Consider the following 18402-nt stretch of genomic DNA (forward strand, 5'->3'; position numbering starts at 1 on the left):
CATACAGCAATTGCCATATTTGTTTATGTGTTAAGATTCTCGTGTTCTTGATGAGAGAAGAAAACCTTTAGATCATGCATAAGATAGAGAAGAAGAGAGAGAGATGTAATGTGTATTGTCTATCTTTAACAATAAGGAGGAGATACATATATATACAAAGTATATGGTCGACCCTAAGAGGGATATAGGCGATGTGGGATGTTCATAAGGATAAACTTGGATTTAGACATCCATTAAACCATTCGGTTTACAACACTCCCCCTGATGTCAAATCCTTATAGAGCTCGTGATACACTTTACCAATAAATTGGTGTTGCCTCATTAAAACCTTTCCATGGTAAACCCAAAACCCAATGTGGTAAAAAGGGAAGCCATGGATAGGAAAAAGAGTACAACATGTATCACTCCCCCTGATTTGTACCTCCATATGTGTCTTTCAATTTGGCACGTCCAACTCTGATGAAGAAGCTTCATGGCCGCCAAGTTGAAGTAGATAAGTAGTACCATCTTGTTGCAAAGGCATAACCTTCCATCGTGTAAATCTTCTAATCGAACTTGTACTACTTGTAACTCGTCTGTCTTTGCAACTCATGGACCGCAAAGGTAAGGCAGTACCATCACGTGTAAACTGATGTAAACTAAGTACTTTGGACTCTCCATCCTTGTCCAAAACGTGAATGCATAACCTGTTTGAGATCTTAGCATTGTATGGGTTATAAAACATAACCTGCATCATCAAAATCAAAACCAAAACAAACTTTCATTGGGTTGGTTAGTATAAATCAATCTCAAACCTTTAGTTCCTTATATATGTAACATAAGATGTATTTAACATCATGTTTCAGTGCCTCATGGTCGGATCTAATCAATAGATGACAATACTCATGTCCAGAAGTACCAACTACATCAAATGCCTAATGGCATTTGAGTAAGGAACGTGTATGCTTTGACAAAGTTATGTCCGGACGTATAGGGCCTTAAAGGCACTAAGGTATGGCTTGGATAGTATAAGACAATCCCAATTCTATTGTCTTATGGTCGGATATGAGCTGAACCAAAGATAAGAGGCTCATAGTATATAATCTGTCCGACCTAGAACTGCTTGTGTCAAATATCACTTAATTCACTTCATGGACCAAGGGCTTCTTCCTTGTCCATCTTAGGATCAAAGGATCCGTGTTTAAGGACATATATCATGTCCTTCTTGAGACCAGACGGGTCTAAGTCCAAGCCAAAAGGATCATACGACCATGGGATTTATAAACAGTTTGTATCCGGACCAGAAGACAACTTCTTTGTTCTTCTTTCGACCAATGGGTCTCATGTCCGAACCAAGGGACTTTATGGGACGTGGGACTACTTATTGGTCTATGCTAAAGCATTCTAGGACCTTTAGATGCACAAGGATTCAATCCTTTTAAGATTTCAATCTTGTAGCCCAAACAAAACTTGTTTGTCCCGAATCTTTCATTCTTTCTTTAGATATCTCTCCAGAGGTTCCTAGGATATTCTTAGATTTTATCATACACTTATACACTTTAGTTCTCTAGAACTTGTTGCATTTGGAAACTAAATATCCTCTGGGACTTTCATGTCTATTCATTTATCCAGTGGACCTATTCATTGTCGGTTTCTACATCCTTTAAACCGAAAGTCTAATTTCATTCTTATGGCCAGACTTACTAGGAATCTAATCGTTTATTGCATCCACCACAAGGAGTATGTCTCCTTTATAATTGATTCCTGGTCTTTGTGAGAATCCTTGTGCATATGGTCGTGCCTTATAATTGGCTATCTCACCATGTCTCATTTCTCTTACTCACAAAGAATCATTCATGTCCAACTGGTTTTATGTCTGGAGGTGTCCGAACTATGGGACCAAAACCTCTCTATCTTTATGAACTTAACTCCACGTCTCCTTATTCCTTTGATCTTAATCCCATGTTGAATGCATTCATCTATGGACGTGGGTTCATGATCCTCATTCGTTTCATAATCTCAAGTGCTACGTTGCATGCATATTATATCATCAATGTTTGAGTACTCATTTGTTCCATTGTGTCCCAGACATCTCATAACTCTTTGAGGTTTTAATATAACCTTCAATACCCTGAAGCTTGGCGTCCCAAGCATCATTAGGTACCTTAGGTACAACCATGTCTTATGGTTTCCTCATCCACGGCCGTGGCTTTTGGTTTATCGATGTTTAGATTGATCATGTCTAGGATTCCCTCGTCTACGGATTTATTAGCACCTTTCTATGATTTTCGAGGGATCTTAATATGGAACTCATTAGTCTATCATGTTTCAAACATGTCATAGACTCATTAGCAACTTGATTGTGTCCTTCTTGGACATCAATTCGAAATTTGGTGCTGCTGGTATATATATGACTTAGTCATTCTATTCGGGTCAGGAATCTGGCAATTGTACTAAGCTAGCCTTTGTATAATCTTTTGGACTTTCAAAGTCTCATTCTTTAGTCTGAGGATCTTGCCAATATAAGGATGTATGATTCCATGTAATCTCATTTTATCCAGCTTATTCTTTTCTCCCCCATGAATGTTGGATGCTCGGATTCACTGAGGTGACTATCCGTGTACTTGGCCTTTAAACAACTCATCCGTAGTTGGCTCAAAGTACTTAAGAACGTGGGGAACTCATATCAAGTCATATCCAACATCTATTCCCATCCTCCCATCTTATATCTCTGTGGTGGAGCAATTTGGATATCCATATATCTTAAGATGGGATGTCTGGCTCTTTGACCCGTTTAGTTATTTGGGATGGGTATCTATGTTCACTCATATGTATATGTATGTCCATGTGCCAAAGGAGTTATTTTATTCTTACCCCCATGGACATATCACACTCTTTGAATGCTTAGGATGTGAACATATCAAGACATATAGTCTTTTCTTTGAAAGGAACTCATTCCTTTGCTCTTAGTTTCAACCGTATGGTGAAACATCTTTCTTTTACTTTTTATACACGTCCATATTGAGTATGTCCATCTTTCATGGAGTGTTATACACTTACCCCATGGACATATCATGCTTATAAAGTACTTGGACGTGAGCACATTGACTTTTATCAAGACATGTAGTCTTTAGGCATTGGTGAAGGAAGTCTTTTCCTTACCTTATGTTTCATTCGGATGGTTAAGTTTTTAGTCCTTTATCCACGTCCATATGTATGTGCATGTGCCTTGGGATGTTTTATTCTTACCCCCATGAACATACAATGGTCATTAAGACCCTTTTGGACGTGAATACATTAGCATCCATCAAGACTTTTAATCTTTGCCACTTTCTTAACTCTTTGGATGATTCTTTAGATGAATGAACTCTTTGTTCTCTTTGCCCATGGTTTCAATATGAAACCATTCATCCATTAATTTTAAGTTTTTCATTAGGCAAAGGAGCAAACAAATTCAAAAGAAACATTCAAGGAAAGAAAACTCAAAAGTTTTGATGCTGAAAACAACTTGAACTCTCTTTAGACAATCTGAAATTTCATACTCAATAAGATCATTTTTCTTATGATCAAAATCATCTTCACCATCTTTGTAGAACATGTGGGATTATGTATTCTTTTAAACTCTCTTTATAGAGATGAATAAGATGTTTTAGGAGTCTTATGGGTCTTAGCCCAATAGTTAACTTATAATACACTGATTTGGTCGAGTGTTGTGGTTCTAAAGAGATACCACGGCCTATGTCACTTTCATGGCATCCCCCACGGCCTTATAAGTTTCCTTGACCTTATCCACAGACTTATAGTCATAGATTCAATCACATATAGCCTTTGGTATGATCACTGCAAAGGTGATCATATTTGATCTCAATTCTGTCCAAAGTGCTAAAACATTTGGTATCTGTCCAAAGGTCTAATGGATTCTCAATTATAAGACTCTCAATAAGATGATGGTGAAAGATCAGTATTAGATCTTTTAGACAATGTTCAATAGAACAAGTCAAGTATGTCCGGACTTTTCAATCGGTTTGTGTCAGGACTGATCAATATGTATATGTCTGGACTGATGATTGTGGCTATGTCCATGTTGCCACGGAGTGTACTCTATTCTTACCCCCATGGACATACCATCCTTATTAGGATTGGGTCCAGACGATTTCAAAGAGTATGTCTAGACGGTTTCAAGTTAATGGTTCATCCGGATGGTACATGGTACGTCTGGATGTGTGATCAAGCAATAATATGCTTAGGCATGTCTAGAATATGATGTCTAAGAGTAATTTCGTTCATTCCATCAAGTAAGAAATGGTTAACCACCAAAAGAAACATGTTTGGTCGAATATAACAATCTGTGGTACGTGCTTATGACCTGATGGTCGTGCGATCGTACCATGTACGTACCAAAACGTACTAGGGTGTACCATGTACAAACTCAACGACCCGAACAATCAAATATGCTTTCTGGTTCGTTCCAGCAACCTATATGATCCATGAATGGTGCATGGGACGTGCTATCCTCTTAGGGAAGCAATGCTTAATGCATAGGACATGCTAGCAACCTTAATGAACAAGCATGGCTTATACTAGCCACTTAAAGTATCAATGCTAGTTCATGGTTTGTACTAGCAGTATGAACGACCAAGTGGTTCATATAATGATCATGCAAGTATTGATTCATTCTTTATCAAACTATTATGCAAATATAATCTTGCAACTTAATGAATCAAGTGATCATTATAATCAGTTCAAGCAATTGTCTTTAGACAACAAGCAAATCGATTTTCAAAACCAAGAATGTTTAGGTTTGGTATCCAAAACCTATTTGGTTTATGACTTGATCAAAACCAACTAGACATAGGATTTGGTCAAGGTTTATAACCAAGACCACTTAGGATTATGAATCCAAAACCTTTTAGGTTTATGTCTTTTGATCAAGTCCTATTAATTTGTTTCTAGCTTTAAGAATTCTAATCCGATAACCTAACAATTTGTTTCTATCTCAAGAAACATTCATTGATCAATCGTTCAATCATCTAGTAACCTAGGCAATTGATTCTATCAAGATATTCAATCAAACATTATGATCTCTAGATTAGGGTTACCTTAACCTCCTATTGGGTTGAATGGTATTATGAATCAGGAGTTTGATCTTGGTTAAACCTTAAACACAAGAGTCAAAACGAGTTAGTATGAGATCAATACAAATCGTTTGAATGAAACTTTAAGCTAGAGAGATGATATCTTAGCTTTGGGTTTAGGTCAAGAGCTGGTTGTGAATCAGGGAAGCTCTTGGTCTAGGATATCAATCTATGTCTTGTGTTTAGCAAGAACAACTCGTGCCTTAAATACCTTAAACACAAGAGTAAAAGCAAGTTAGGTTAAAGATCAAACATAAATCACATAACAAAACAATGAAAGAGATTAGGGTTTTGCGGCTTAGGGTTTTAGATCAATTGACGGCGCATATTGAAGCTGAGCGTGAGGACGCGTCTATGATCGGATTGTCGCGAGGTTTGCGGCACTGAATTCTCCTTGTCAAGATCTTCAAATTGGTATGTGGTACGTTGTCTGGGTCGTTACGGTTTGAGAGAACGATCGATTTGAAGTTGCGTCGGAATTAGGGTTTTTAAGCAATTGACGGCGCGGCTTGTAACTAGCGGTGAGAGCGCGTCTGATCACGGAATGAGGTGAGGTCAGCAGCGCTGGATTCTCCTCTTCAAGAGCTTCGGTTTTATAGGTGGCTCGTCTTCTGCTTCTTCACCGTTTTGGAGATACGTCGGTTTGAAGTCTCGTCAAGGATTAGGGTTTTTAGGGTTTTTCTCGATCAAGTTGAGCTCGTGGTTTGGAGGCTATCGTGCTGATAACGTGTTAAGATTCTCGTGTTCTTGATGAGAGAAGAAAACCTTTAGATCATGCATAAGATAGAGAAGAAGAGAGAGAGATGTAATGTGTATTGTCTATCTTTAACAATAAGGAGGAGATACATATATATACAAAGTATATGGTCGACCCTAAGAGGGATATAGGCGATGTGGGATGTTCATAAGGATAAACTTGGATTTAGACATCCATTAAACCATTCGGTTTACAACATTATGTATTTTTTTAGTTTTTTTTTCGTTTCTTCACTTCTTACTCTCTCACAGAGTTGGTTCTTGATAGAAGTTGACGCTTGAGATGTTTTGACCTATAATAATTTTTGGGGCCAAACGTCTGTGGCGGATCTAGAACTGCATTTAGTCGGGGGCACATAACTTTTTTCACTGTATTTTATAATTATATAGGGGGCACTGATCTTGATTAACTATAATTGCTTAAAGAAAATGAAGAATGAGACGGGGGCACGTGACCCCGTACGTCCCTTACTACGTCCGCCCCAACGATGTATATAGATTTATGTTTAGGTGGTATTAGGTTGGTTAAGACTGTTAGTTCAGTATGCATCAACATTCTTACTGTAGACAATATATGGAAAGGACACTTGTGTAATTATGTTGTAGCTAGAAACCCTTGTATAGCTAACTATATATTCTGAAATCACGTCATCTAATAAGATCATTCAGTCTCTTAACCTATATGGTATCAAGAGCTTAGATCCTTAAAACTTTTTTTTTTTTAACGCCGCCATCTTTTATTCATCTTCTTCTTCTCTCCTACAACAATGGCGACCTCACCACTCTCTTCTTCTTCGACTGAGACCGTTATCGTTCCTGACTCGAAGAACCTTCTCAATGTCAATATGACAAACGTGACCAAGCTTACGGCCTCCAACTTCCTCATGTGGAGTCGCCAGGTCCATGCTCTCTTGGACGGCTATGCTCTGTCCGGCTATCTCGATGGTTCAACTCTTGAACCCGCTGCAACCATCACCGTTGACAACAACACGACGGTCAATCCCGACTACCTCTTGTGGAAACGACAAGATCGTCTGATCTATAGTTCGTTACTTGGTGCAATCAATGTCTCGATTCAACCAATTCTCTCCACTACAACAACGTCGGCTCAGATCTGGAGTATCTTGTCCACTACGTATGCGAAGCCTAGTCGCGGCCACATTCAACAGCTTCGACAACAAGTTAAGAATTGGACAAAAGGAACAATGACGATCGATGCCTACATTCAAGGCTTTACTACTCGGTTCGATCAATTGGCCCTTTTAGGGAAGCCGTACGATATAGAGGATCAACTTGAGTTTATTTTGGAGGGCCTACCAGAAGACTACAAACAGGTTGTAGATCAGATCGAAGGACGTGATCTTCCTCCCTCGATCACCGAAGTGCATGAGAAGCTACTTAATCAAGAGGCGAAATTGCAGTCCAAGTCTCCAACTTCTGCAGTTCTTCCCATTACGGCCAATGCTGTCAACTACCGACCCCCATCCAGCAATCAACGCAACAACTCCTCAGGCCAGTATCGCAGCAACAATCGCAGTCAACCCACTTGGCAACAACATCAGTTCTCTCCTCGCGGTAACCACCAGCAGCGCAATGATCAACAGCCTCGGGGTTACCAAGGTCGTTGCCAAATTTGTGGGATCCAGGGACATAGCGCGCGTCGTTGCCCTCAACTTCAGAACTCCTTGCCCTCTTACAGCAACCCGCAGCGTGCTCCCTCTCCCTCTCCTACATCGTGGCAGCCAAGAGCTAACATGGTCAGTGCTTCCGCGTACAATCCAGGCAACTGGATACTCGACAGCGGGGCCACGCATCATTTAACGACTGATCTGAACAACTTGTCATTGCATCAGCCGTATACAGGAGGCGAGGAAGTCACGATTGCTGATGGCACCGGTCTTGCGATCTCTCACACTGGTTCAACTTCCCTTAACACCAACTCTCGAAACTTTACTCTTAATGATATACTTTATGTTCCCAATCTCCATAGAAACCTAATTTCTGTTTATCGCTTGTGCAACACTAATAACGTCTCAGTTGAATTCTTTCCTGCACATTTTCAGGTGAAGGATCTCAGCACGGGGGTCCGGTTACTCCAAGGGAAAACTAAAGAGGAACTGTACGAGTGGCCAGTCTCACCTCAAAACACCATCTCTCTCTTTGCGTCTCCTACTTCCAAAAGTTCTTTAGATTCATGGCATTCCCGTTTGGGCCATCCCTCTCTTCCTGTTTTGCAATCTCTTGTTTCTAAATTTGCCTTACCTACTTTAGCTACTTCAGAAAAAGAAAATCATTGTTCTCATTGCCTCATTAATAAAAGTCATAAACTCCCGTTTTATTCCAATACAATCTCTTCTACACAGCCTTTGCAATACATATATACTGATGTCTGGTCTTCCCCTCTTCTTTCTGTTGATCAATTCAAGTATTATCTTGTTTTTGTTGATCATTTTACCAGATATACATGGCTTTATCCTTTGAAAAGAAAATCCCAAGTTCACGATATCTTCACCTGCTTCAAACCGTTGGTCGAGAACCGCTTTGGTACCAAGATACAAAACCTGTACTCCGACAATGGCGGAGAGTTCATCGCCTTGCGGCGTTTCCTCTCTCTCCACGGCATCACTCACCTGACATCACCCCCACATACACCAGAACACAATGGCGTAGCTGAAGGCAAGCATCGTCACATCGTCGAGACAGGTCTTGCTCTTATGCATCAAGCGTCAATGCCTCCTACATATTGGACCTATGCCTTTGCCACTGCCGTGTACTTGATTAACCGCCTACCTTCTCTGGTTCTTGGCAACGTATCTCCATACCTCAAGCTGTTCCAAGCTCCGCCAAACTATCACAAGTTACGAGTTTTTGGTTCATTATGCTACCCTTGGTTGCGCCCCTATACAAAGCACAAACTTGAAAGCCGGTCTCTCCCTTGCGCTTTTCTTGGCTACTCATTGACGCAGAGTGCCTATTTGTGTTTACATATTCCCACGGGTCGCATCTACACATCGAGGCATGTCCAGTTTGTGGAATCGGCGTTTCCTTTTGCCACCATCTCTCCTACTTCCGGTGAGCCTGAGGAAGCCACTACACCCGCCTTTACTCCTCCTGATCATGTTCCCTTCTCAACGACACCACTAGTACAGTCCTCGTCTACTGCACCCCCGGGCTCGGATTCTTCACGACAAGAGCAACCCAGAAATGTGTTGTCTCAGCCGACAGGTGATACTGTTGCAGGAACTAACTCAACTGATTCTGTTGTTGGTGATGTGCAGGTACGAACAGAGGTAAACCCTGAGCAATCTATCCCACCTCCTCCACCACCGCAACCAACGCCACCAAACCAAAACACAAACCCTGAGCCTACTATCCTACCTCCACCCGTCTTACCTACCCCACCTACTGATACCACTCAACCTACCGCCCCTCTTATTACTCCTGAAACCACAACCACCCAAAACGTCCACCCTATGAGGACCCGAGCCAAGAACAAAATCTCCAAACCCAGTAACAAGCTGTCTCTATTAACCTTAAAACCAGAAACCAAACCCCTGATACCCACGACCGTTGCGCAAGCGATGAGAGATCCAAACTGGAGAGGTTCTATGGGAGAAGAGTACAATGCTCAAATCAGCAATCATACTTTTGAGCTCGTCCCACCGAATCCAAACCAACATGTTATTGCGACTAAATGGATCCATACGATCAAATATAATCCTGATGGTTCTCGTCGCAGGTACAAGTCTCGGTGGGTCGCTCGTGGATTCAAACAAGAATACGGAGTTGATTATGCAGAGACGTTCAGTCCGGTCGTAAAATCACTTACTATACGGCTAATACTACAGCTTGCGGTCACGAACTCCTGGAGTATACAGCAGCTCGATGTCAACAATGCGTTCCTTCATGGCACCCTTATGGAAGAAGTCTACGTCACGCAACCTCCGGGCTTCGTCGATCCTGATAAGCCACATCATGTCTGTCGCTTGAAAAAGGCGCTTTATGGTCTCAAGCAGGCTCCCCGCGCCTGGTATCGAGAACTAAAAACTTATCTCACTGACATGGGCTGTCATAACTCACTCGCGGATACATCAGTGTTCATCTACATTCATGGATCTCACATTCTCTATGTTCTTGTCTATGTTGATGACATCATTGTCACCGGAAGCAGCCGCAACTTGTTGAATGGGTTCATCGCGGTTTTAGCTTCACGGTTCTCGCTGAAGGAACCAATGGAGTTGACATATTTTCTTGGCATAGAAGCAACCAGAACTTCGCAGGGTCTCCACCTAATGCAACACAAATATATTCTGGATCTTCTCACCAAGACAAACATGCTTACGGCCAAACCGGTTGCGACTCCAATGGCTACAACTCTGAAGCTTACGTTAAGCTCAGGCGTTCCGATTGATGACCCGCGTGAATATCGTATGGTGTTGGGCAGTCTTCAATATCTTGCCTTAACTAGGCCTGACATCGCCTACAGCGTCAACCGGCTCTCTCAGTTCATGCATAAACCCACAGACTATCACTGGCAAGCGCTCAAGAGGATTCTCCGTTACCTGGCTGGCACAGTCTCCTATGGAATTCTCTTGCGTTCTAACTCACCTCTGATGCTACATGCTTTCTCAGATGCAGATTGGGCTGGAGATAATGATGATTTCGTCTCCACAAACGCCTACATACTCTACTTGGGCTCCACCCCAATCGCATGGTCATCAAAGAAACAGTCTGGCGTCGCACGTTCCTCGACCGAAGCTGAATATCGCTCGGTTGCAAACACAGCAGCAGAAATTCGATGGGTCTGCTCACTTCTCACAGAACTCGGCGTCACTCTTCCCGCAACACCGGTGGTGTATTGTGATAATGTCGGAGCAACTTATCTCAGCGCCAACCCTGTTTTTCATTCAAGGATGAAACACCTTGCTCTTGACTTTCATTTTGTTCGGGAGAATGTGCAGTCGGGAGCTCTTCGTGTTACTCACGTCTCCACCAAGGACCAGCTAGCAGATGCCTTGACAAAGCCGTTACCAAGACCACAGTTCCTTGATCTCGTACGCAAGATTGGAGTTCGACCACTCCCTCCATCTTGAGGGGGCGTGTAGACAATATATGGAAAGGACACTTGTGTAATTATGTTGTAGCTAGAAACCCTTGTATAGCTAACTATATATTCTGAAATCACGTCATCTAATAAGATCATTCAGTCTCTTAACCTATACTTACCACAAACACATGGGAGCAATTAAGATTGAGGAAAGACAGAGTTGATTGGTCTAATATGTGGTTCTCACAATGTGTGCTAAGATACCTTTCGCGCTTGCTACAAGAAACATGTTAGAGCATCATTATCCCAAAGACTCAAAATGAATCTCTTAATATTTTTTTAATAGTATTAGTAGTAAATGTGAAGTTAAGAGACATATTTAAGAGACCCAACGTTTGAAGTCCTCCAATGCAAGTCTCTTATTTATGAGTTCTAAAAAAAAATAAAAAATTTGTGAAACACAATCTAGCAAAATTGTGTACTGATGAATCATATTTACCTGATTCCATAAGGAGTTGTTAAAGACGTCAGCTTCAAGGAGCTCTTGGCAGTAATCAAGCTCATTCTCCCATCCACCTAATGCTTGTAGTGCCCACTGCAGATTGTTTCCCAACATAACATAAAGCAAAGAAGATAACAAACATAGTGAATGCTTTAAACAAGTTCTTGAGATCACCAACCGGCCTATGTGACTAAGTCAAGTTCCTTTCCTGCAAAGTCAGGATCCAGTTTCCCTGCAACCCATCTCCGATGATGCCTATAACAAAACCAAAAAAAAAAACAAAGCAGAACCATTGATCATCTCTGCAACCCAAGTCAATGATCCTACTACAAGACATAAACATGTGACAACCATAAGAAGCAGAAAAAAATACATGTGAGAGATGGAAGTGGAAGTGTACCTGTCATGAAATAAAGAGATGGAAGTGGACATCTTTAAACCTGCGTTTCTACTACAATAAGACTAGAGATAAACATTGATTTCATCAAGAAGCTAAATCAAAACATAGATGAACCTTCTTAGAGAAAACCAATACAAGAGATTGCTCATGTAATCTCTATCTTCATCATATCATACAGTGGATTTGTCAAACCGTTTTTTCTTCAAATATCACATACGTTTTTATTAATGATTTTAACTTAAATCAACAATTTAAAGAAAAAAAGCCAGAAAATTTCCATAAACCAATTACCTTTTATCCTAGTTCTCTACCTTTAGAAATCAAATCATACGAGGATTGTAAGAATCCAAACCCTAGATCTTGAATCAAACTGTTCTCCAGATCTAATTGGACTCGTTTCACCATTGGAGGCTCCGATTCAGTTGATGCAAGGCGGGAGCCAATTCCTGCTTACAAACCAATAAGGCAAAAGCACCTATGTGGTTGTGTCAGCCAATCAGTCCCGACCTGCATCAAGCGGATCCGAGCCCGATCAAACAGAGACAAGATTCGAGGAGAGATGACCAGAGACAGTCGGTTTCGTCGAGGAGTCAAGAGATAAGGAGAGAAGAGCATCCGTCGAGAGAGAGAAGAGAAACGTGAATTTATGACGCGTGTCCCAAAAAACCGTCTCTTATTCACCATAATTAAGTGACGTCTCTTGTTTAATTGAGCAATTTTCCTTTTTTTTTTAAAGCTAAAAACACTAAATACGGGCCTAAAAGACCGCGATGAAGGTGCTCTTAGTTACCCTCCAGAGATCGTATATAGAAGCATGCGGATGCATGTATCAAGCATGTGTGTATGTTTTGCAGCGACCTTGATGAAACATGGGATTTTTTCTATACTTAAGGGTCGGAGGTAGCCTTTTTTCATCTATGGTAAGTAACACCAGACTGTACTAGAGTGAGAACGTGAAACCTAGTAATCGGTGTAACTAAATCATATATTATTCTGGAAAAGATAAAATGTAAATTGAATATTAATCTCTCTCACTTTATATAATGTGAGTAAACCGTAAGTGTTCTTAGAACATGATTAATCCCGGTCTTTTAATCGGGAGTTCTTAACTCATGATTTGACACTTTTTTTTTATATTTTTGGCTAAGAAACGACTCTTATATCTCTTATTTAAGAGATGATTTTTAGTTTTTCATGTTTAAAATCTAAAAAAAGCTAAAAACTATCTCTTAGCCGAAACTAAAAGTCTCAGTTTAGAGATCGGGATTAATCATGGTCTTAGTATTATAAATAACAAAACAATGGTTTTTTTTTTTTTTGGTAAAATGTTAAATTTATATTAGAATGGAAAAGGGTTTATGTACAAAAGAATCATATGAATAAGAGAATAAGAGAAAACTATCTGTCAGCTAGTGACCCCTAAACCATCTCTGAAGTAACCCTTGAAGCTTGGAGGTTTCATAATATCTCGTAGACATGATTCTGCTCCGAACTGTTTTATCAATGAGAGCAGCCATCTGAGTAGCTGACTTTGTCTTCCCTTTGTGCCTCCTTTCATTCCTCTCTCTCTCCACAGGTAATAGATAGAGGTTTGGAACACCAACCTGAGAAGTATAAAGGTCAATCTGTCATATTTATGTTCCATCAACCTAGCCAGAGTTGCGTCCCAGTCTGGATCAGCATCAGTTTCCAGCAGATCACCTACCACCGCCAGCCAAACAGTAAAGGTGTACGGACAGGCGAAAAATAAGTGGTCCCTAGTCTCAGACGGCTCTCCACAGAACATACATCCTTGTGTTACTCCCCAACTCGCCATTCTTGCTCCTGTTGCAAGCATGCCTCTGATCGTCAGCCAAGCAATGAACGGAACCTTGGTACACCTTGCGCAAACCAGATCACCGTACTCCATATCTTCTTTTCCTTATGCATACGGATCTGTTCCCAGGCTTTTGTGGCTCAGAAACATGTTGTGTATTCCTCATCACCCAAACGCCACAAAGTCCTATCCTCCCCTCTGTCAGCCGTTGGAGCGGTAAGACGGCAGATACTTGAGATTAGCTGTTGCAGATTGTGGTCTCTGCATCTCCTAAAGTTCCAACCTTCCAAATTAACAGTGTCTGCCACCATTGCGTTGCGCCCAACTCCAAGCCTTTGGGGTCCATTGTACCCAATGAAATCAATAAGCCTGCCTTGGGGAAGTCAGTAATCCGACCAGAAAGAAGTACTTTGACCATTTTTTATTTTCACTCGAATAAACTGAGCTGCCAGCGGCCTCATCCTAAGGAGGTTGATTTTGTCTTGTCTTTTTGTTGAGCTCGAGTTCTTTCTCTAGCATAATATTAAAACTCATTTGATTTTTATTTCCTTTGTTTTCTTCTTTTCATTAACCTAATATTTTGATCATTCTCGATCAAAATTCTATTTTATCTTTGTGTGTCAAATCACCAAGAATCAATAATAGTATTTATTCGCAATGGTGGATCTAGAAGTTATTTTACCTGGAGCAAAATTTTAATATGAGTGTATAGTTTGAAATATCATCAGAGGAATTATGAAAAAATGGTATACAATTACATGAAATTTTCAAATATCATAGGGGGCAACTGACTCACCCAAAATGGGCATAGCTCTGCCACTGCTTGTTCGGAGCTTTGGATCTTTAATAGTGGTGATAGTTCTAAGTCTACATTTTGAATAAACAAAGCAACATTGTCATCTCAAAGAATGTCCTTTACTCTAATGGTGATCGTTCTAAGTCTACATTTTGAATAAACAAAGCAACATTGTCATCCTATAGAGACACATTTTCTTTATAGTAATAGATATTTTTTATTAAACTAATCATAAAGCTAATTAAAATGTACAATTACTATTTTCATTTCTTTAATTAAATAATATGAGTAATAAATATATGAAAATTTATGATTTTAATAATAAAGATTCAATAACAATTTTTATCTCCTCCATCATTTTTCTTAATTCAATATTATTAAACTAAATTAAATAATCAAATTAATTATAAAATTAAAATTTAGATTTTTTCTATACGTTATATTTTGAAATTTTAAAAACGACTATAAATTATTAAAACTGTTAAAATTCTTATGTTAAAAATTTATGATCAATAGTTTAACATTTTTATTTAAAAAAATATACATGACCTTAAAATCATATAAGTAAAAAAAATCTTATTTAATAGAATACTAGATTATGATCCGCCCTTTAAAGGACATGTATATTTTTGTTTCACATTTTTTAGGAATTTAATTTTCATATTTCGTGTGTGTTTTAGTCATATTGTATCTTTTCTTGTAATCATATTTGTTTAAAATATTATATTTTAAATGATTAGTAAGAAGTTTTAATAATTATATTAAAATAATTAGACTAAACATGTATCGATAGGTCATGTTCATGTTTTAATAAAATATATTTTAACTATATACCATATAAGAATACATAAATATTTTAATTTCAAAATTTGGAATAAATTTCGAGAACATTTATAAATTATAAACTTATTAAAATTTTGTTATCAATGTTTTAAAAAAATTATAGTAAAAAGATACTAATTATCATAAATTGTTTTGATTATGAAGTTTCACTTAATAGATATCTATATTAAAATATAATATATGTTAGTATGATTTAATTTAATTATATACAAAATAGATAAATATGGTTATCTATATTTACTTACCATAAAGTGATAGTAAATAAAAAGAGTGATTTTCTGATTTATATGTTTGCACCAATTTAATTATATACTTAATAATTCATGTTTTTCTACTATTTAATATATTTGTCATTACATAATATAAGAACATAAAATAAATAATAAAATATTAAATAATTTGTATATACAGTGTTTATCCTCCATAATATTCAGCATGTATATATTTGTGACATATTCTTAAATACAAAAGTGTATAGTAGAATTTATAATTACCAAATATAATTATTTTTATAAATTTATTCCGGGTGCAGGTTATCACCCGATAAACATTTATTTTTTTCAATAAATTGTTTTGATGAATCAAATATAATTGATTTTTGGTTTTGTTTGCCTAAATCTTTGTAACTTAGGTTTTACTTTTTCTATGGTGAGCACTGTTTCGACGCATTCCCGATGTTTGATTATATTTAGTGGAATATAGAAAACAAATTGTATTTGTCATAGAATGTAACTAAAACTCATAAACTACCCTGCAGTGTAAAAAACTCTAATATACAAGCCGGTGAAACCTATCTCACTATCTTCTCAAAATTTCTTTCTGCTACTCTAAATTCTTTCTGAAACAATAGCTGCATTTACTGTAAAAAAAGGTTTTTTGAGGTGAATAAATTTAGAATTAATTCAAAACAACAATAATAATACATATATATATATAATATTTATATTAGAAATAATTACATGTTTTCTTTTTCTTTAATTTATGTATTATTAACATATTTTTCTTTTTCTTTATATTTATTAAATATTATTATGACATAGGTTGGTACTTGGTACTTAAACCTAAAAGGGGGACATCTAGGGAAGAGGTTCGAGTTACGTTTTACTTTTCACCAAATCCCAGTCTCGATTTTCTGGAGTTTTAGAGATGAACAAAGGAAGAATGAATCTGAAACAAGTGGATTTCAAGCTTAAGCAATGTCAGAGTATTGCCCAGGTCGTCTCTTCCGACCAAATTGAGGTACTTTTTTTTTGTGTTCTCTCGATTGGTTGGCTTAATTGGTCGTCTCTTCCGACCAATTCATAGAGTTTCCAATTGATTTGTTCTTAACTGCCGATTTATTTGCAGATAATGGAGGCAAAAGTAGACAACTCATCAACATTGTTTAAACTGAAGAAAAGAAGATCAAGTCCTTTGATAATGGGCTCTTTTTTGGGTCTAGCTCTCACCCAACAAAACAGAATAAAAAGAAGAAGAAGAACAAAAAAAACAACCAGAATAACAAGAAGAAGCAGAGATACGTCCGAGATTCCTCTGGATCTATTGATTGAGATTCTTTGTAGACTGCCAGGAAAGTACTTGGCGAGGTTCAAGTGCGTCTCAAAGCAGTGGTCATCCCTCATCTCTCCTCGATATTTTTGCGAGCTTTTATTTACCACCACACGAGGAAAACAACAACCACATCTGTACATGTGTTTGGTGGATGACGACGAGAAAAGTGCACTGCTGTCCATGTCAGCAACGTCTCCAGACAACACTTGTTTTGTGGTCGACCAAGATTTGAGCATCCCAGCGATGGGAGGCTACTTCTTGAATATTTTCCACGGCTTGATCTGTTTCACAGTGAGAAAAAAGGCTTGTGTATACAACCCCAGCACAGGACATCGCTTGACCTTACCCATGATAAAACCCGACATCAGAGCCGATCGAGGTCAGGTTATGTATATTAAGCGGCACTATATGGGATACGACCCTGTTGATAATAAACACAAACTATTATGCACAATTGTTATGTACCGCGACCGTTTGTTTAATCTGAAATCAGAGCACTGGGTGTTCGTGCTAGAAGCTGGAGGTTCTTGGAAAAAGGTTGTTCCCCATGAGATTTATCGTCCTCATGCCCCATTCGCAGTTGGACAGTACTGTATCAGTGCATCAGTAGTACATTATCTGGCGTGGCATGATATGTACACTTGCGCGATTGTGAGTTTCGACTTCAGGTCTGAAGAGTTAACTACCATCATAGCACCTGATGATGTCAGGGCTAATATGTCCATTCCTGCACTTGAGATGAAGGCAGATCTTATAGAGTATGGTGGAAAAGTAGCTATTTTTGAACATAGCAACCTAAAAATTGAGGGTATGGTGGTATTATGGGTATTGGAAGATGCTGAGAAAAAGGAATGGTCCAAGAGGAGTCTGGTTTTGCAGCCTTGTCAGAGGCATTTAGTCCAGTACACTGAGTTTATTGTAAAAGGCACAACTCGAGACGGCAAGGTTATCTTGGCACCCTTTGAGATGCATTATGGGTTCTATATTTTGTGTTATGATTTGGGAAGTAATGGCTTGAGTAAGGTCGATATCAAAGGAGTACCACACCGTTGGTTTGACAAAGAATGCTATTTTGACTTGAGGTTGATGGATGAGAATGAGAGCCTCTTCTACTTGGAAACTTGAGCACTAGATTTTTTTACTATATATTTTTGTTTTGAATAAATTTTGGCATTAGAATAAATATAACTAATATGCCAATAAAAACCATATAGTTTTCCCTTTTTAATCTCTTTTAGCATATTTAATTTAATTCAATAATCCTTGTTATCTTTGTACTTGTTATCTTTGTACGCCTGAACTTACTTAAAGGAGAACAAATTAAGATTTTCACTATATTTTTGTTATATCTCTTTTCTGATATCATTAATTATCTCCATCGATTCTCAGTTGTAAATGTGGGCAAGAAACTGAACCCAGTTGTAAAGAGGAGTCTGGTTTTGCAGCCTTGTCAGAGGCATTTTAGTCCAGGACACTGAGTTAATCTTAAAAGGCACAACTCGAGACGGCAAAGTTATCTTGGCACCTTTTGAGATGCATTATGCGTTTCTATATTTTGTGCTATGATTTGGGAAGCA

The 18402-nt window shown here is 38.5% G+C and overlaps 1 protein-coding gene and 1 long non-coding RNA gene across 9 annotated transcripts; one reads left to right on the plus strand and one right to left on the minus strand.

Moving 5' to 3' along the window:
- Window positions 1–106: 106 nt before the first annotated feature.
- Window positions 107–12479, minus strand: LOC108811106 (uncharacterized). Of its 8 annotated transcripts, none has more exons than XR_008935178.1 (7): window positions 12111–12479; window positions 11820–12019; window positions 11598–11674; window positions 11417–11512; window positions 11097–11193; window positions 5079–5325; window positions 107–727 (listed from the first exon to the last, which is right to left on the minus strand). It is a non-coding gene; the product is annotated as an uncharacterized LOC108811106 (long non-coding RNA). The 8 variants fall into 8 exon arrangements; XR_008935173.1 differs by having other exon boundaries at window positions 5079–5879; XR_008935179.1 differs by lacking the exon at window positions 11097–11193 and having other exon boundaries at window positions 5079–5879; window positions 11820–11859; window positions 11934–12019; window positions 12111–12478.
- Window positions 12480–16349: 3870 nt separating this feature from the next.
- Window positions 16350–18162, plus strand: LOC108809348 (F-box protein At2g40910). The gene is made up of 2 exons (XM_018581495.2): window positions 16350–16513; window positions 16622–18162. Exons 1-2 carry the CDS (start codon window positions 16421–16423, stop codon window positions 17948–17950), a joined length of 1422 nt encoding a protein of 473 aa, XP_018436997.1. The 5' UTR covers window positions 16350–16420; the 3' UTR covers window positions 17951–18162.
- Window positions 18163–18402: the final 240 nt, after the last annotated feature.

The sequence above is a fragment of the Raphanus sativus genome, chromosome 6 (assembly GCF_000801105.2).
Source record: "Raphanus sativus cultivar WK10039 chromosome 6, ASM80110v3, whole genome shotgun sequence".
Taxonomy (NCBI): Eukaryota; Viridiplantae; Streptophyta; class Magnoliopsida; order Brassicales; family Brassicaceae; genus Raphanus; species Raphanus sativus.